Here is a 20,531-nt window from a genome sequence, read left to right as displayed (position 1 = left end):
GGGCTCGTTCCCCCCACGAAGCCCTTCCGAACCTCTGTCAATATATAGGTATATATATATATATACCCCCCACATCTTCTTTACCCATTCATCTGTCTATGGACATGGGGGCTCTTTCCATACTTTGGCTATTGTCGATAGCGCTGCTATAAACATGGGGGTGCGTGTGCCCCTTCAAAACAGCACATACCAGATTGCGTTTCTACTGATACCACCCTGGGGCATGGCTGAGGCTGCACAGAAGAGGATGCAGGCAAGCAGGAACTGATAGATAAAGCTGGAAAGGACAAGAATAGTGGGATCTTCATTACCGGGCTGAGGAATTTGGGCCTGGTGTGCACTGTATCTGAAAATACCATGAAATCAACATCATGAGGTCTATTTTTTTTTTTTTAATTTAAAGTTTGGAGGAGGGGCACCTGGATGGCTCAGTCTGTTAAGAATCCAATTCTTGATTTTGGCTCAGGTCATGATCTCATGGTTGTGAGAGCGAGCCCAATGTTGGGTTCTACGGTGAGTGTAGAGCCTGCTTGGGGTTCTCTCTCTCTCCCTCCCCTCCCCTGCTCACACACACACTCTGTCTCTCTCAAAATAAATAAATAAACACTAAAAAATGAAGTTTGGGGGAAAATTCCAGAAGATGGACAGAATATTGCATTTTCTCTCCCTCCCCCCAACCCTGGATCAGTAATATAAACATTTATTGTGTTTATTTATTTGATTTAAAGAAGAATAATCCAGGCTATCAGAGATGCCAGGTTTTTCCTTAATTAACCAAATATTCTCCTAATACATAGGGTAGGTTTCTCTTCCCTATCTTATTAGGGAAACTTGGTTCAGGAGAGACATGGAAAGATGAGGAGACTGGACTGGTTGATTCCTGGTGTCCTTTCTCTGTAAGACTTTATAGCCTTTGGAAAATACAGATGATTTGGGAGGAGAGTCACCATCACCATTAAACTATTATGAAATGATGATCTAGAAATAAAAATGAAGGATCTAGGATTATTCAGCCCAGTGAAGGAAAGACTGGTGGTGGTTGGGTAGATGTAAATGTACAACAGGGTAAGGTGCAGCAGGAGGTGACAAACCCCTCTCTGGGTCTGGAAGGCCCTGCCTAGTGCCTCTTTCTCCAGTGTTGACACCTGCGATCTTCCTCCTATTCTCTGTGCTCCAACCACCTGCTTTCTGAAAGGCAATGTCAGTTGTTCCTTCTGCTGGTAATTTCTTCCCCAAGGCTTTGTACAGTTGGCTCTTCTAGCTAAAATGTCACCTCCTCAGTGAGGCGGTCTCAGATCACCCAGTCTAAACTGCTTCCCACCGATCCCCTTTGCATGGAATTTACCACCGTTGGAAGTTAATGTTCTTCATTTGTTTGCTGTCTTCGTTCTCTCACTCGAAGGCAGATTCCATGGGAACATTGACTTCTGTCTGTTCCATTATCACTAACTCTTCAGTACCTACAGTGGTACCTGCTCATAGTAGGTGCTCATTAAACAGTTTTGAATGGCACAGATGATGGAAGAACAGGTACAGTGATTACAATTATGTTGATGGTGGTGGCGAGATACAAAATTCTTTTATATTGTGCTTTACTGTTTACAGGGTTCATCTCATTTTATATAAATTAGTTATTCATGGTAAGGGCTGACAAATCCTGAGATGGATGCTTAGAAAAGTTGTGTACCTTCTTTCTTTTCATTGAAAAAATACCACCCACCATCTTAGATTCTCCTTCTCATAGGCTAGCACTATAATTTGGAGGCAAGGAAACCATGTCCCAAGATTTTGAAAGATCACATGTGTAGCTTGTCTCGATGCTTCTCAGGGTGGCTGTCTTGACTTTCACATACATATTTTTGGATATTCCTTTGTAGGATGATGATTTGGAAACAGATGTGAACAAACTGAGTTCCAAACCTGGTCTTGACCGACCCGAGGAGGAACTGATGCAGTACGAGGCAATGTGTCTTGAGCTCTCCTGCAGCTTCGAGGTAGGACATATGCTGTGGGTCTGCTCCACGGTGATGCATGATGGGTTTTTTTGCAGAACCTGGGAGGCCTAGCAGGGGATCTCCAGATGGAAAGCATTGTTCATCATTAGCAATCTGCTTCTGAGGTCTTTCTGAGAAAGAAGCAGAAATCCAAGCAAAATGTGAAAAAGGTAGCTGGGCTGGATGCATGCAAGTCTCCTGCAATCTGACCCCTGGAACCTAGGATGAAAGAAGTGTGGGGGTACACATCGCTGCCTATGATCCGCCGTGGGGTTGGGGCAGGGCAAACTGACTTGCCCTCGCGTTCTAAAAACACAGGTGAAAATTCTTGGTGATTTAGTTGTTCCCCTACAAAGAGGGTAAGTTGTACTAGATGGCTTTCTGAAGGTGGTTAGTCTGATTCCAGTGTTTTTTGTTAGTAGAAAGAAATTGAGAACCTCACACCTGATGATACAGTGGCTACTTGCTGCTCCTACTACTATTGCTGTCGTCAAGATTTTAGACCTGCCTTTGGATCTCTGTTATTTTCTTATGACCCATGATATATCATGAATTTGCCCCACCCAAGGGTACCAGCTAAGTCACATGTAGAAGGGAGTCTGTATATTCTGTTTTACTTCAGAAAGCTGAAGGGCATCAGTAGGTAGAAATTTCAGGGAAGGGAAATTTCATTTCGGTATAAGGAAGACTTTTTTTAAAAAAAAACAATCAGAATGATCCCCAAATGAGAGGCACTGCCTTGGGCTGTAGTGAAAACCCTGTTAATGAGTTTGTTTCACCAAGCTGTGACTTTTTGGGGGTGTTGCAAAGGGCATTTGTGTGATGTATAGAATTGTGCTAGACCCACCCAATGCTCCTTCTAAACATGAGTTTCTAAGATTCTACTATTTATTTGACTGTTGAAGCTTAGCCTTTTCTTGTTTGACCTTGAAAAAAGCTTCCCAGTTCATAGGATTTATGCTAAAACAACAACAACAACAACAACAAAACAACAAGATTTACACTTACCTCTGTGCTCAGAGAGTAAGGATTGGGGTCAAATTGTATTTTCTACCAGGAAGGTAACACTGACGTATTCTTTTCCATTTTAAACCCGAAGGAACTCAAGTCTCAATCTGGAGATGATATGAAGTTCGAAGAGACTCAGTATGCCAATCATCACCACATTCCAACTGTCGCCTCCCCAAAGTGGCATGGTTTGAATAAGGACCAAAGTTCTTGGAAGCAAGGAAGAGAAGACATGGTCCAGACTTCCCTTCTGAGCAAGGTGAAGATGGGGAGGTCCACCATGCATCCAGCCTCCAGAAAAGGACCTGGGATGAACCCATGCCAAAACATGCAATCCAATGGATTTGGGATAGATTCTTCTGGAAAAGAAATCCCTGACATTCAAGCTTCCCTCAAACAGGATGCTTGGGACATAGATGTTATTTCCTGCCCAATGATTAGTGCCTCCTTTTCCAATTCCGATAGGCCTAGAGAAACTGATGAAGTAATAGATAAGCTTCTGCAGACACATCCCAAGCCTGTCCCCTTCCATGACCCCTGTCTCTATATGGCCAAAGCAAGAAGAACCAGATCTGTGGCCGACTTCAAGACAATGGCATTTCCTGACCTCTGGGGACATCGTCCACCACCCTCTGCCCAGTCGATGTTGGAACGCAAATGTGGAGTCCAAAGGTGATGGCGCTGCTGATTTGGAAGCTATATTTTTTCTCTTCTTTAATATTTTTATAGGCAGAGTGTTTGGTACAGATAGTTCAACTGTCTGTAGGAAAGTGAGAATCAGTCAGGAGCGTGTTAAAATCCTTTGGGAAGCTCTTGCCAAACACAGAAGCTTGCCTCCCTACTGGACATTTCAGAAGTAAGCGTGGGGTAGTGGCAGGCATGTGTTGCCAGAAAAGAATTCCTTCGATGATTCCAATGTAACCCCTTACCCCATAACCATTGCAGACCATGATGGGGAAAGATAACCCAGTTTCTTCAAATACTGGGATCAGTCCCCAGGAAGGTTCTCAGAAAAAACAAATGTGGATTAATTGGGGTATATTTTTTAAAATTCACTACAAATTGGTGTCTGATCTCATTGATGAAAGGAGGTGGTGTGCCCCTATCTCACAGTCCCAACCTTAAAAACCTGACTTGGGTTAGAATAGTTCTGCATCACTGAGGATTGTAAGGAAAAACCGCATTCTCCAGGGAAGAAACTTTGGGTGATGGCTTATTCCCAGAATGTTGGAAAGGAAGCTTTGCCTTTGGGTAAGCAGAGTGAGATTAGAACGAAAATTGATAAACCAAGGAAAATTATTTTCCCTGGGGAAAAAAAATCCAACGACATTGATTATGCATGCACTAAGTCAATGGAGCTGAGTGTGCATACCAGAAAGTTTCATTAACTTGTTTTCCATTTCATGAGCAAATTGATGGTGGATCCCAAGAGCTGCTCGCACTTGGGTTCCTGCTGATGTCTCTGACTTTACCCCCTGTACGTTATCTGCCAAGCTCAAGTTCCTGAGAGACGCACCGCAGAGGCTGGCCCAATAACACCTCCCCCTTTGACAGAACATCTTCCCCTTGAGTCCAGGCCTCATGCCTATCTTCCCTCACCTTCCCACTCCACCCAGAATACCTGGATTGGAAATTCAAGGAGGGAATCTGAAAGTTCCTTTGGGCTTCCTTCTGTCCTCTTACTTAAACCTCCTGAATATGGGTGTTTCTCATAAAACTGACCTTAGTTTTCTAGAGCTGACAGAACCCAAGGAGTAGAAATGACTCAAGAGTTCAAAGGCTTACTGAATCCTCCCAGGCCTTGAGGGTACTAACAGTCAACAATCCTAAAGTCTCCCTCAAAGTTGTCTCACTACAAAGGACCCTCTGATACCATCAGAAACCTTCAGAGCCCATTAGTTCAAATGCCCTTGAAAAAATTCTTCAAGTCCTGAATCCTCCAACTAAAATCTGCTTCCTACATTCCTACTGCTCAATGTAGTTTCTTTTTTTTTTTTTTTGATACACAAGAAAAGGAAGGACAGGCAGTGCTTTTTCCACTCTTTCAGCCCCATGTTGGGGCATTATTAAATTTTTCTTTCATAATTCTCTGATGACTCCCCAAACCCTTCCCAGATGACTGTAGGATAAATGAGGTAAGGAGTGAGGGCCAACCAACACTTAAAATGTTTCCAATTTTCCTTTCCAGGATCAAGATATTTGAGGATGTCCGGAGGCTCATCCAGCCAACTGATATTATAAATAAAGTCGTCTTCAGTTTAGATGAGCCTTGGTAGGTGGTCTTGAGCGTCAGTGGAATGTGGAGGGTGGGGGTGGAGTGTGGAATATCCTCTTGATGACATGAGAATAAGAGTGTTTTATGTTAGTAATCCATCCCTTCTACTAAAAACATGATGAAAATTTATGTTGAAGATCTGTAAGAAAAACCTTATCTCTAAGAAATGTCAGGCTATGCCCAAGAATAGCAGTAACGCATGTGTTCACATGTTTCCTATTTCATTACAGGCCTTTGCAAGACACTGCTTCCGATTGCTTGCGGTTCTACTCCAAGTTTGAGTCAGGAAATCTCCGGAAAGCCATCCAAGTGCGTGAGTAAGTAAGGAAACCCACAAAGGTAGCTGCTGGCAGCTTAAGAGAGCGGGTTGTGTCTCTCGTCCCTACTCTCAGTACAGCGGCCTCACACTGGTAGTGTGAAATCAGCCATGGTGGGAGTGTTTATACCCTGAGGACTGGCAAACACTGCAAGTGAAAGTTTTCCTGGGAGTCTGTTGTTAAACATTTACCAGCGCACCACTAGGGGGCTCACTAGCCAATGTCATAGCAAGGTGGAGACTAGAGTTGAAAATTGCCAATACACCTATGTTCAAGATCATGGCTCCATACTTGGGCGTGGGAGTCCTTTGAATGGGATATTTGTACTTAGGCTGATGCCAGGGCTGGTTCTGTTGACTCGGAAGTGTACCTGGGCTCCCCTAGTCCTGTACCTTTTCATGACTGTTGTTCCTACAGCTGTGTACATAGGTGGCAAGAACATTGGGCTCCCCATGGAGAGGTTCGCTATCCTTAGTTCAAGGGCATATTTAGTGCCATGCCTCTTTGCCAGAAACTCTCAATGAGCTCTTGTTAATAGACAAGTATTTCAGGGGCGCCTGGGTGGTCCAGTGGGTTGAGTGTCCGATTTCGGCTCAGGTAGGATCTCATGGTTTGTGAGTTTGTGCCCTGTATTGGGCTTGCTCCTGTCAGCGCGGAGCCCGCATCAGATCCTGTATCCTCTTCTCTTTGCTCCTCCTCTGCTCATGCTCTCTTGCAAAAATAAACATTAAAAAAAAAAAAAGGAAAAGTATTTCACAGGCAAGGAAAGCCTAGGGCTGCACAAACTAAAAGAGGGGGGAAACAAAACATAGATTTCCAGTGCAGAAGAGACTGCTATGTTATAATTCTTTCCTCTACACCAGTGTGAACTATATTTTTCATTGCCAGAATCAGGACATACAATCCATATTCTATGTGTAAACTCCTGAAAACAACAGTTAGAACAGTTAAGGGGGTGGTCGTCACAGACTCTGGGATCAGACTGCCAGGGGCAGCCTCACCCCTTTCCAACCAGGAGACTTTGAGCAATTACCTAACCAACTCCATGCCTTTCTTTCCTGACCCAGAAAATGGGGACAGTAATAGCACCCACATTATAGTGATGTATTTGAGACTTAACTAAAAACACATCAAGCTCTTAGAATAGTACCTGGCACATGGTAAGCCCTCAGTCAGCATTAGCTTATCTTCAGAGATGGGTATTCACCATAGCTAGAGCATAGAACTTAGTATAGTCTGGCCTGTTTTGTATCTATCTGAGGGTATGTATATACATATGTATTTTATATATATAATTTATTTTATTTTTAGAAAGGGAAAGAGAGCAGGGAAGAGGCAGAGAGAGAGGGAGAGAGAGAATCCCAAGCAGGCTCCACACTGTCAGTGCAGAGCCCAATGGGGGGCTCAAACCCATGAACCATGAGATCATGACCTGAGCTGAAGTCAGACACTTAACAAGCTGAGTCACCCAGGCACCCCTACCTGAGGAGTCATTTTTGAAGTTTTTCTGTTTTTTGGGGGGCAGGCGAGCGGTGATCCTTTTTTGTTTGTTTTGTGCATGAACTGTTTTAAGGAAGCCCAACATATAAGACAAATATAAGTTGAGCTACTTTGGCTGAAGAAGAGAAAGGCAATTATGTTGAGATTCCTTCTCCACCTTCTCTTTTCATTACCAGCTCAGCTTCTAACTTCTTGCTATAGTGCCAGCTTTTATTACTCCTTTTCTCTATATGTCATATTTAAGGGATCCAGGAGAGAAAACCTAATCGGGGGTCTCATAGTGGTACAGTGGTCAGTCCATGATGTGCCTGTGTTGCTGATCTTTCTCTCCATATACCATATATCTGCCTTTGGCTGGAGTGGTGGAATCCTACACTGATTAGTTTGGTCAGGGTAACAGAGTCAAATGACAGAAAACAAACCTACTTCTAGGCAAGGACTTTTTATGACCAGTTTTTGGAAAGGATTGTGGGCATAGCAGCCAATTTGAGGGTCATCATCTTTCCAAATTTGTCCTCATGAATGTCACTCAGTGGATTATGCTTCATTCATTGTATGGCGGGCTGGATGGTTTGGTTCGATTGAGATGCTTAGAAGGACAGCATGGGCAGTGGACCTGTATCAGATAGCCCTACTTTTATGCATTCTGCAAAGCCCCACCCCTCCACAAATCTCACTGCAAATGCCAGGGGTCAGGGCTCCAGAGCAGCAGAGTATGAACAGATCAGGGCAAAAACATCACCCCTTCTAGAAGAGAAACTCAAAGAACATGCCAAGGGGATGGAGTGATACTATTTTGGAAAATGAACTATACCGGTAAGAATGCTGAAGTCCAAGCTGCATTGCTAATTTTGTTGCTAAAGCGCAAAAAAAATGATTCCCCTTGCAGATAGTGACTGAGAGGGGCCACACAAGAGTCTCCTGGGGGTACTGGAAATGGCTTGTATCTTGATCTGGGTAATTGTCAAGCAGGAGTGTCCAGATGAATTTGTTTAAATTCACTGATTCTTACACTTAAAACTTGTGCTTTTCACTGCATGTAAGTTAAATCAGTTAAAAAGGGACAAAATGAACATACAACTCCTGCCTTCCTAGTCTAATTCACGTTTGTTGCTTTGCTGGGGGTTTACATCAACTCTCTGCTTGATCTTTAAGAACAGCACTGCGAATTTAGACACTATTTCCATTTTCCATATGAGGAGACTGAGGCTCAAAAGTAATGTGTAGCATCAAATAATAATGACATATCCAACCAGATGTGATTGAATTTTCTCTGGGGTATCATGCACTTGCATTTTTTCCTACTGGAGAGAAAATCCATTACAGTTTAATAAAAAGATATGCTACAGTTGCATAATTGATTCTCTTAATACCACGAGCCTGCTCTCCTCTCCCCAAATTTCTATAGCCAGTGTGTCCGATATTGTGAGGTAAGTATGATCGTTGTAACTTACTGGCCAGCTGAGATCCTGGGTCTTAGATCTGTCATCTAGAATCTGACATTTGTAGGCTTTTCAGTGTTGGAAGTTACCTCAAAGACTCTTAGCCCTCCAATCTTGCTTCTGACTTTGCAGGCTGGAATATGACTTGCTGGTCAACGCTGATGTGAATAGCAGCCAACATCAACAGTGGTTCTACTTCAAGGTGAGCGGCATGAGAGCTGCTGTTCCGTACCGCTTCAATGTCATCAACTGTGAGAAGCCCAACAGCCAGTTTAATTACGGTATGAGCTCTTGGGGAACAGAGGTCTTCTGGCTAACACCAGGAATGATGCCCCTCTGGTTGTTTGGATTATTACTGGAAGCTCTGTTTGGGTTCCCAAAGGGTTTGAGGTTGGGCTGAATGTTTTGGTCCCAGACGTGGCAAGGTGGTGGCCATCTTATGGCAAACAGTCACCATGGAAGGCAGTCTGGAAGTTCCACTCTGCTGTGGCATGTTAACGCCATACACAACATTCCACCCCTTCCTGACTGCCTTGCCCCACCTTGAACTTTTTGAGGTCCTTGAGCACTCTCATTTATTCCTTCTCTCCATCACCTAAATCCTACAGTAGCAAATATACTGACCTATTTGCCCCAGACAGGAAAACAGTGCAATCCAATTGGACAACGCTGATTTAAACTCCAAAAAAACATGGGGAAAGTTCAAATTCTACTGAATACCTGTGGCCATTTTGGAGGAGAGATTTAAGGGACAAATTGACTAGCAGCCCACATTTATTTTGAACATTTCCAGGAATGGAAAATTATGCGTGTTAGTGCTAGGTCATATCCTAATTTATTGAGTGGCTTTGAGTAAGGAATAAATGTTCCCATATCTCTATGTCTGCACACAGGTTACCGCCTCTATTTTGTACTGACTAAATAGACTCTTTTAAATAGAAAGAGAAAATATGAACCTCAACTCTTGCATTTGCTCTGTATGGTTGCTGTAACAAATTGTCACAAACTTGGTGGCTTAAAACAAGACGGATTTACTCTCTTACAATTCCAGAGTCCGGAAGTCCAAAGTCAGTTTCACTGGGCTACAGTCAAGGTGCCAGAAAGGCCATTCTCCCTCTGGAGCATCTTGGGGATTTTCTTTTTCCTTTTTTATCCTCCCAGCTTTTTTTTTTAAATTTATTTATTTTTGAGAGACAGAGAGAGATAGAGCACAAGTGGGGGAGGGGTAGAGAGAGGAGACACAGAATCCAAAGCAGGCTCCAGGCTCTGAGCTGTCAGCACAGAGCCTGACGCGGGGCTCGAACCCACAAACCGTGAGATCATAACCTGAGCCGAAGTCAGACGCTCTACTGACTGAGCCACCCAGGCACCCCTCCCCCCAGCTTTTGGAGCTAAGTTCCTCATATCCCTTGGCTTATGGCTCCTTGTTCCACCTTTAAAGCTGGTAGCATAGCCTCTCCCAGTCTCTTTCTGCCTGCTTCAATCACATGGCTTTTCCTGGGCAGTCGAACTTCCCTCTCCCTCCCTCTTATGAGGACATAAATGATTGCATTTAGGGCCCACCACGATAATCTCCCCATCTCAAGATCTTTAATTTAATCACATCTACGAAATCCCTTTTGCCATCTAAGGTACCATTCATGGGTTCCAGGGGTTAGGATCTGGCTATCTTGGAGGGCCATGATTCGGAGGACCACAACCCTCTTTCCATTCCCTCTTTCCCCAGTGATTAATCCTGCCTTTGTTCCATGCAGGAATGCAGCCAACTCTGTATTCTGTGAAGGAGGCTCTTCTTGGCAGACCCACCTGGATACGGATGGGCTATGAAATCTGCTATTACAAGTAAGTCACAGTGTTGCTAGCTTCCTTTCCTCTGCTCTTTTTTTTTTTTTTCAACTTTTATTTATTTTTTTGGGGACAGAGAGAGACAGAGCATGAATGGGGGAGGGGCAGAGAGAGAGGGAGACACAGAATTGGAAACAGGCTCCAGGCTCTGAGCCATCAGCCCAGAGCCCGACGCGGGGCTCGAACTCACGGACCGCGAGATCGTGACCTGGCTGAAGTTGGACGCTTAACCGACTGCGCCACCCAGGCGCCCCTTTCCTCTGCTCTTTCATTCGTCCTCAATTTCCTGCTCTTCACGTTGATCTTGTAAACCTCAGCCGTCTCTGCTTGTCTGCTGTACTTGTCTCTGTTCCGATGGCAAATGCCCTTCAGAAGCGCAGGCATATTAAATGGCACTGGCAGTGGAACCCAAGAAATCATTTTTTTTAATGTTTATTTATTTCTTTTTGAGAGAGAGAGTGTGTGAACAGGGAAGGAGCAGAGAGAAAGGGAGACAGAGAATACCAAGCAGGCTCTGCGCTGTCAGCACAAAGCCCAATGTGGAGCTTGAACTCATGAAGGGTGAGATGATGACCTGAGCTGAAACCAAGAGTCAGATACTTAACTGACTGAGCCACCCAGGCACCCCAAGAAATGTTTTGATTTTCAGAAAACTCACTCACCTGTCCTCACTTAGACAAATTGAAACTCTTAGACCTTGTTGTTGCACATTAGAACATGTACATACTCAACCTGTGGTTAGTACGTCAAGCTTCAGTACCTTGACCTCTTTCCACGTATCCCGGCGAACAAAAATTCTGAGATGTTCTGGCCTGTTCTTACTCAGCCAGTGCTTCAGTTTTCTGAAGTAGATGGGAGTGGGTCTGTGACAGATATACCTAAGGGACTACTCCTCCACAGCAAGATGATGTTTTGGAAAAAACAAAAGAGGGAGCATTTCCAGAATTCATCTTCAACCCTTGATCAGTAGCCAGTTTCATCAATTTATTCTGCAAGGTTGTAATGAAATCTAAATTATCCATATCTGTTGATAAAAGAAATGGATTCCCAAGCCATGAATTGCTCATTTGTGCATTTTCTTTTGATGGAAAGTAAAATACAAATTCATAAGATAAAAGAAGGAGAGGAATTGTTAGGACAGGCAGGAAATAGGTAATTAATTATTAGCTCACTGCTAGCTTCTTGTAAAAACTGATAGGCTAGCACTTGTTTTCTTAGATAAAGCAAGTTGTAGCTCTTTATGATCTTGTAAGAGTATTATCAGACATTCTGGAGTTTAGTATTGTTATTATAATCAAAAAGAAAGAGAGTGTATCCTCTCATGCCTTTTGGCTTTTGAGACTGAGGACAGGAGCACTGATAGATAGGAAAGGTCAGGAATTGTGTTGCTCCATCAGACACAAAGGCAAAAATCACCATAGAGATAAGTCTAGTCTACAAAATACAGAACTGGGCTGACTCACATTTGTAATAAAAGAGCTGGCCATCTTCAACCCTTGATGTGTTAGGATATGGACCTGGGTGATATTTTCATTATATTCTTTAGAATAACAGCAAAATGTTATAGTTTTGTTGGTATTCCATTCACCTATATGGCAATTACTCCCTGGCCTACATATCTAGCAACTGTCCGGATCTGTATATGTTCCAAAGAGGTTTAGACTAAAATTCATCTCCAGTTGGTAGAAGCCAACAGCTGCAGGGAGAAACAGTGGAAACCTAAATTTGAACCTTGGTGTGTCCTGTGAAAATAGTAACGCTAAATACACATGAAAGATCCGGCTTGCCACCTGCTTGGATCTGGAGCTTAGTTAAGAGATTGGACAAACACAACATTCAGTATTCTCTCCCAGTGGAGAAGAACTCTCCCCAGAGGCTGCTTCTCTGGGAGGCGGGGAATAAAGAGCAGGCTTGTGGGGACTGAGCACTGAGCATCTGCCAGAGAGAGAGGGAGGAAGAAGCCACACATGCAAAAGCTCAGCCTTGGCCTAAAGGAAAGCCAACATTAATGTTAATAGCTGTTAGTTAGATTCATTAACAAGACAATTGTTATGTGATTAAAGAGCAACAGAGGGGTACCATGAAAACCATGAATGTGTAATGTAATTCATTTTTCATATTGCAGTCATGAATACAACAGAGATGAATGGATAAGATTGCTACATTGTAACATAGTTTGTTTTACAATTATTCACCACATTATGTTAACATATTTCCAATAATGGGATTTAATGACAGGATAGATGTGTGTGTCTCTATTCAGCCACAACTCAGGACACCTCTCCCTATTGTAGAATGCCTTGGATTATGTAACATGTTTCTCCCTTTTTACCCATCAATGTCTTTGAGTTGATCTGCTCTCAATGATGTGTTTGCATCACCCCTGCCTTTATTCTCTCTGGTGTATTACTTTGAGAGAACGTTACCCCCTTATTTCTCCATGTTTCCAAAATGTCATCAGAAACTCAGAAGTTCTATTTCTTTTTTTTTTTTAAGTTTATTTATTTATTTTGAGAGAGACAGAAAGACAGAGAGAGTGAGCAGGGGAGGGGCACAGAGAAGGAGAGACAGAAACCCAAGCAGGCTCTACACTGTCAGCACAAAGCTTGAAGCAGGACTCTAACTCATGAACTGAGATCATGACCTGAGCTGAGATCAAGAGTCAGCTACTTAACTGCCTGAGCCATCCAGGCACCCCAGAAGTTCTGTTTCTATTATGCTATTAAGTTCCTAGATTTAGTGCGATGTCCTAAAGGGGGTCCTAGGGTGCTTATTATACCTGAGTACATATGTGGAAGGGTAGAGGAGAAACAGACACTTGAAAGGAATGAGATACTCATTTCCTTCACAAAGTGACAAAAACAGTGATCAGTGAAGAGTACGGGCTAACAGCCTTGTGGGTCTGGTTGTCATCAGTTTGAAAGCGATCTCCTGCTTGTTTTGATAAGATATAGTCATGCATGTACTTGTAATATAAATCTGTTCCTAAATTATTTTAATCACTTATGCATGCATTACTATACTAATATATTATGTATGTTGGAAGACATGCAAAGAGTTAAAATCGTAAATGATGAAAAAAAAGATGGAACAAATAATAACTGCAAAGGTTTACCTAGTTGTTATATCTTTATTATTTTTTAAATAATTATATAATTATTATATATTATATAATTATTATATTATATATATTATTATATTATATATATATTATATTATATATTATTATATTATATATTATAATATATTATATATTATATATATTATAATATATATAATATATATATTATAATATAATATATATAATATAATAGTATATATATAATATATATAATATATATAATATAAGAATATAATATATAGATATAATATATATATAATATATAATTATTTTTTAATAATTATATAATTATAATTATAATAATTATTATTTATTTTGGAGATAGAGAGCGTAGGTAGGTGCACGTGCAAGTGGGTGGTGGGGGGAGGCAGAGAGAGAGGAAGAAAGAAAGAGTCCCAAGCAGGCTCTGAGCTGTCAGTGCAGAGCCCGATGTGGGGTTCAGAACCCATAAACTGTGAGATCACGACCTGAGCTGAAACCAAGAGTCAGGTGCTTAACTGAGCCACCCAGATGCCCCTCTAGTTGTTGTATCTTTTTTAAAAAAAAATTTATCTGTCATTTTTTAGAATTTACATCCAAATTAGTTAGTATATAGTGCAACAATGATTTCAGGAGTAGATTCCTTAGTGCCCTTTACCCATTTAGCCCATCCACCCTCCCACAACCCTTCCAGTAACCCTCAGTTTGTTCTCCATGTTTATGAATCTCTTCTGTTTTGTCCCCCTCCCTGTTTTTATATTATTTTTGTTCCCTTATTTTTGTTCCCTTCCTTTGTTCTTATATTTGTTCCCTTCCCTTATTTTCATCTGTTTTGTCTCTTTAAGTCCTCATTTGAGTGAAGTCATGATTTTTGTCTTTCTCTGACTAATTTCACTTAGCATAATACCCTCCAGTTCCATCCACGTGCTTGCAAATGGCAAGATTTCATCCTTTTTGATTGCCGAGTAATACTCCAGTGTGTGTGTGTGTGTGTGTGTGTGTGTGTGTGTGTGTGTGTGTGTATACCACATTTTTTTTTTATCCATTCATCCATCAATAGACATTTGGGCTCTTTCCATACTTTGGCTATTGTTGATAGTGCTGCTATAAACACTGGGGTGTGTGACCCTTTGAAACAGCACACCTGTATCCCATGGATAAATGCCTAGTAGTGCAATTTGTGGGTCGTAGGGTAGTTCTATTTTTAGTTTTTTGAGGAACCTCTATACCGTTTTCCAGAGTGGCTGCACCAGCATTGCCACCAACAATGCAAAAGAGATCCTCTTTCTCCGCATCCTTGCCAACATCTGCTGTTGCCTGAGTTGTTAATGTTAGCCATTCTGACAGGTGTAAGGTGATATCTCACTGTGGTTTTGACTTGTATTTCCCTGGTGATGAGTGATGTTGAGCATTTTTTCATGTGTCGGTTGGCCATCTGGATGTCTTCCTTGGAGAAGTGTCTATTCATGTCTTTTGCCCATTTCTTCACTGGATTGTTTTTTGGGTGTTGAGTTTGATAAGTTCTTTATAGATTTTGGATACTAATCCTTTATCTGATATGTCATTTGCAAATATCTTCTCCCATTCTGTCGGTTGCCTTTTAGTTTTGCTGATTGTTTCCTTCGCTGTGCAGAAGCTTTTTATTTTGATGAGGTCCCAGTAGTTCATTTTTGCTTTTGTTTCCCTTGCCTCTGAAGACATGTTGAGTAAGAAGTTGCTGCGGGCAAGATCAGAGAGGTTTTTGCCTGCTTTCTCCTCGAGGATTTTGATGGCTTCCTGTCTTACATTGAGGTCTTTCATCCATTTTGAGTTTATTTTTGTGTATGGTGTAAGAAAGTGGTCCAGGTTCATTCTACTGCATGTCACTGCCCAGTTTTCCCAGCACCACTTGTTGAACAGACTGTCTTTATTCCGTTAGACATTCTTTCCTGCTTTTTCAAAGATTAGTTGGCCATATGTTTGTGGGTCCATTTCTGGGTTCTGTATTCTGTTCCATTGATCTCAGTGTCTGTTCTTGTGCCTGTACCATACTGTCTTGATGATTACAGCTTTGTAGTATAGCTTGAAGTCTGGGATTGTGATGCCTCCAGCTTTGATTTTCTTTTTCAAGATCTCTTTGGCTATTTGGGGCCTTTTCTGGTTCCATACAAATTTTAGGATTATTTGTTCTAGCTCTGTGAAGAATGCTGGTGTTACTTTGATAGGAATTGCATTGAATATGTAGATAGCTTTGGGTAGTATTGACATTTTAACAATGTTTGTTCTTCCTATCCAGGAGCATGGAATATTTTTCCATTTTTTTGTGTCTTCTTCAATTTCTTTCATAACTTTTCTATAATTTTCAGTGTATAGATTTTTCACCTCTTTGGTTAGATTTATTCCTAGGTATTTTATGGTTTTTTGTGCAACTGTAAATGGGATTGATTCCTTAATTTCTCTTTCTGTCGCTTCATTGTTGGTGTATAGGAATGCAACTGATTTCTGTGCATTGATTTTATATCCTGCAACTTTGCTGAATTCATGAATCAATTCTAGCAGTTTTTTGGTGGAATCCTTTGGGTTTTCCCTATAAAGTATCATGTCATCTGCAAAGAGTGAAAGTTTGACCTCCTCCTGGCTGATTTGGATGCCTTTTATTTCTTTGTGTTGTCTGATTGCAGAGGCTAAGACTTCCAATACTATGTTGAATAACAGTGGCAAGAGTGGATATCCCTGTCTTATTCCTGACCTTAGGGGGAAAGCTCTCACTTTTTCCCCACTGAGGATGTTATTAGCGTTGGGTAGTTCATATATGGCTTTTATGATCTCGAGGAATGCTCCTTCTATCCCTACTTTCTTGAGGGTTTTTATCAAGGAAGGATGCTGTATTTTGTCAAGTGCTTTCTCTGCATCTATTGAGAAGATCATATGGTTCTTGTCCTTTCTTTTATTGATGTGATGCATCACGTTCATTGTTTTGTGGATATTGAACCAGCCCTGCATCCCAGGTATAAATCCCACCTGGTCGTGGTGAATAATTTTTTTAATGTATAGTTGGATCCGGTTGGCTAATGTCTTGTTGAGGATTTTTGAATCCATGTTCATCAGGGAAATTGGTCTAGAGTTCTCCTTTTTAGTGGAGTCTCTGTCTGGTTTTGGAATCAAGGTAATGCTGCCTTCATGGAAAGAGTTTGGAAGTTTTCCTTCCATTTCTATTTTTTTGGAACACCTTCAGGAGAATAGGTGTTAACTCTTCCTTTAGTGTTTGGTAAAATTCCCCTGGAAAGCTATTTGGGCCTGGACTCTTGTTTTTTGGGAGAGTTTTGATTACTAATTCGATTTACTTACTGGTTATGGGTCTGTTCAAATTTTCTATTGCTTCCTGTTTCAGTTTTGGTAGTGTATATGTTTCTAGGAATTTGTCCATTTCTTCCAGATTTCCCATTTTATTGGCATATTATTGTTTGTATTTCTGCTGTGTTGGTTGTGATCTCTCCTCTTTCATTCTTGATTTTATTTATTTGGGTCCTTTCCTTTTTCTTTTTGATCAAACTGCCTAGTGATTTATCAATTTTGTTAATTCTTTCAAAGAACCAGCCTCTGGTTTCATTGATCTGTTCTACTTTTTTGTTTGTTTGTTTGTTTTGATAGCATTAATTTCCAGTCTAATCTTTATTATTTCCTGTCTTCTACTGGTTTTGGGTTTTATTTGCTGTTCTTTTTCCAGCTCTTTAAGGCATAAGGTTAGGTTGTGTATCTGAGACCTTTCTTCCTTCTTTAGCAAGGCCTGGATTGCTACTTTCCTTTTATGACCACCTTTGCTGCATCCCAGAGGTTTTGGGTTGTGGTGTTATATTCATTGGCTTCCACATACGTTTTAATTTCCTCTTTAACTGCTTAGTTAGCCTATTCATTCTTTAGTAGGATGTTCTTCAGTCTCCAAGTATTTGTTAACTTTCCAAATTTTTTCTTGTGGTTGATTTCGAGTTTCATAGTGTTGTGGACTGAAAATATGCATGATATGATCTCAGTCTTTTTGTACTTGCTGAGGGCTGATTTGTGTCCCAGTATGTGGTCTATTCTGGAGATCGTTCCATGTGCACTGGAGAAGAATGTATATTCTGCTGCTTTAGGATGAAATGTTCTAAATATATCTGTTAATTCTATCTGGTCCAGTGTGTCATTCACAGCCATTGTTTCCTTGTTGATTTTTCGATTAGATGATCTGTCCATTGCTGTGAGTGGGGTGTTGAAATCTCCTACTATTATTATCAAGGAGTTTCTTTATGTTTGTGATTGGTTGATTTATGTATTTGGGTTCCTGCACATTTGGTGCATAAATGTTTACAATTGTTAGGTTTTCTTGGTGGATAGACCCCTTAATTATGATATAATGCCCTTCTGTATCTCTTGTTACAGTCTTTATTTTAAAGTGTAGATTGTCTGATATAACTATGGCTACTCTGGCTTTCTTTTGTTGACCATTAGCATGATAGATGGTTCTCTATACCCTTACTTTCAATCTGAAGGTGTGTTTAGGTCTAAAATGGGTCTTTTGCAAACAGCATATAGATGGATCTTGTTTTCTTATCCATTCTGTTACCCTATGTCTTTTAATTGGAGTATTGAGTCCATTGACGTTCAGAGTGAGTACTGAAAGATAGGAATTTATTGCCATTATGTTGCTTGTAGAGTTGGAGTTTCTGGTGGTGTTCTCTGGTCCTTTCTAGTCTTTGTTGCTTTTGGTCTTTATTTGTTGGTTTGGGTTTCTTTTTCTTTTTTTTTTTTTTTTCATCTTTTCTCCCCTCAGAGAGTCCCCCTTAAAATTTCTTTCAGGGCTGGTTAAGTGGTCACAAACTCCTGTATTTTTTGTTTGTCTGGGAAACTTTTTATATCTCCTATTTTGAGTGACAGCCTTGCTGGATAAAGAATTCTTGGCTACATATTTTTCTGATTCAGCGCATTTAATATATCCTGCCACTCCTTTGTGGCCTTCCACGTTTCTGTGGTAGGTCTGCTGCAAACCTTATCTGTCTTCCCTTGTAGGTTAGGGACTTTTTTCCCTTGCTGCTTTCATGATTCTCTCCTTGCGTGAATATTTTGTGAATTTGACTGTGATGTGCCTTGTTGATGGTTGTGGTGTGTGTTTTTTTTTTTTTTTTTTTTTTTTTTTTTAGTCTAATGGGGGTCCTCTGTGCTTCCCAGATTTTGATGTCTGTGTCTTTCCCCAGGTTAGGAAAGTTTTCCACTATGATTTGCTCACATAACCCTTCTACCCCTATTTCTCTCTCTTCCTCTTCTGGGACCCCTATGATTCTGTTGTTGTTCCTTTTTAATGTGTCACCTATTTCTCTAATTCTTAAATCGTGCTCTTTTGCCTTAATCTCCCTCTTTTTTTCTGCTTCGTTATTCTCTATAAGTTTGTCTTCTACATCACTGATTCTCTGTTCTGCCTCATCCAACCTTGCCGCCGCTGCATCCATCTGTGATTGCAGCTCAGTTATAGCATTTTTAATTCCATTCTGGCTATTTTTTACTTCTTTTATCTCTGCAGAAAGGGATTCTAATCTGTTTTTGACTCCAGCTAGTATTCTTATTATTGTGATTCTAAATTCTGGTTCAGACATCTCACTTGTATCTGTGTTGGTTAAATCCTTGGCTGTCGTTCATTTGTGCTTTTTCTTTTGGGGTGAATTCCTTTGTTTTGTCATTTTGAAGGGAGAAAAGGAATTAATAAGGTAGACAAATTGAAATTAAAAAATTAAAATTAAAAAAATATTAAAATTAAAAATTACACACACACACAAATTCAATAGATGATGCTAGATCCTAGGTGTGTTTTGGTCTGGGTGTTGAAAGTGGTTTGAAAGATTAGAGAAAAAAAATGGGGGGGGGGAGGAAGAAAAGGAAATCGTTGAGAATTTGAAAAAATGCATACACTGAAGTAGCTTAAAATTAGATGATGGGGGTAAAATAGAATTTGAAAAAATATACACAAAAGTAAAGAATATAGTAGAAAAAAATTAAAGAAAAATATTTGTAGTAAAAATTAAAAATAAATATGAGTTTGTCTTTTGCATTCAAGAAAAAAGAAAAGAAATGAAAAAGAAAAAGATAAAAAAAGAAAGAAAAAAAAGGAAACCATTTGAGAATTTGAAAAAATGAATTCACTGAAGTAGACTAAAATGAGATGATGAGGGTAAAATAGAATTTGAAGAAATATACACAAAAGTAAAGACTATAGTAGAAAAAATTAAAGAAAAATATTTTTAATAAAAATTAAAAATAAATATGAATTTTTTATTTTTCTGTATTTAAGAAAAAAGAAATGAAAAAGAGAAAAAAGATAAAAAAAGAACAAAAAGAAAAAAGAAATCGTTTGAAAATTTGAAAAAAGTGAATACACTGTAGTAGACTAAAATAAAATGATGCAAGTAAAATAGAATTTGAAAAAAATTACATAAAAGCAAAAAATATAAAAATTATTTTTTATTAATTAATAATAATAAATTATTATTATTTGTTATTATATATTATATATTATAATAAATATTATTATTTATTATTATAAATATATTATAAATTAAATAATAATAAATAAAAAATAATAAAAATTAATAAAAATATTTTTAATAGAAATTGAATGCAAAAATGAAGTTTTTCTCTTCATTCAAGAAAAACGAAAAAGAAAAAAAGCAAGGAAAAAAACAGAAATTATTTAAAAATTTGAAAAGTTGAATACACTGAAGTAGACTAAAGTAAAATGATGGAAGTAAAATAGAATTTGAAAAAATTTACACAGAAGTGAAAAATATAGTAACAAAAATTAAAGAAAAATATTTTTAATAAAAATTGAAAATAAAAATGAATTTTTTCTTTCTGTATTCAAGAAAAGAATTGTAAAAGAGAAAAAGAAAATAGTAAGAAAAAAGAAAGAAAATTGAGTAGATGAACTTGCTAACAGATTGAAGTAGGACTGAAATTTCTTCATTTTCTCCTAGAAGTCAGTGTATGTAGCTCTTTATGGTCCATAAACTAAGCCGGCGGTGAGACTTGTGTTCTTCAAGAGCG

General features: G+C 39.7%; 1 protein-coding gene across 2 annotated transcripts in view; it reads left to right on the top strand.

Annotated features, from left to right (window-relative positions):
* The window catches only part of AGBL1 (AGBL carboxypeptidase 1), an 858,541-nt gene that overhangs the window by 162,757 nt on the left and 675,253 nt on the right, over positions 1-20,531 (top strand). For both annotated transcript variants that reach the window (XM_040493719.1, XM_040493718.1), the window contains exons 10-15: positions 1,878-1,994; positions 3,094-3,674; positions 5,191-5,274; positions 5,508-5,594; positions 8,669-8,817; positions 10,291-10,378. In XM_040493719.1, coding sequence (XP_040349653.1) covers positions 1,878-1,994; positions 3,094-3,674; positions 5,191-5,274; positions 5,508-5,594; positions 8,669-8,817; positions 10,291-10,378 — 1,106 coding nt within the window. The remainder of the gene's footprint in view (positions 1-1,877; positions 1,995-3,093; positions 3,675-5,190; positions 5,275-5,507; positions 5,595-8,668; positions 8,818-10,290; positions 10,379-20,531) is intronic.

Source organism: Herpailurus yagouaroundi, unplaced genomic scaffold (assembly GCF_014898765.1).
Source record: "Herpailurus yagouaroundi ecotype Mexico unplaced genomic scaffold, PumYag 185, whole genome shotgun sequence".
NCBI lineage: Eukaryota > Metazoa > Chordata > Mammalia > Carnivora > Felidae > Herpailurus > Herpailurus yagouaroundi.
This window is presented reverse-complemented; position numbering and strand designations above follow the sequence as displayed.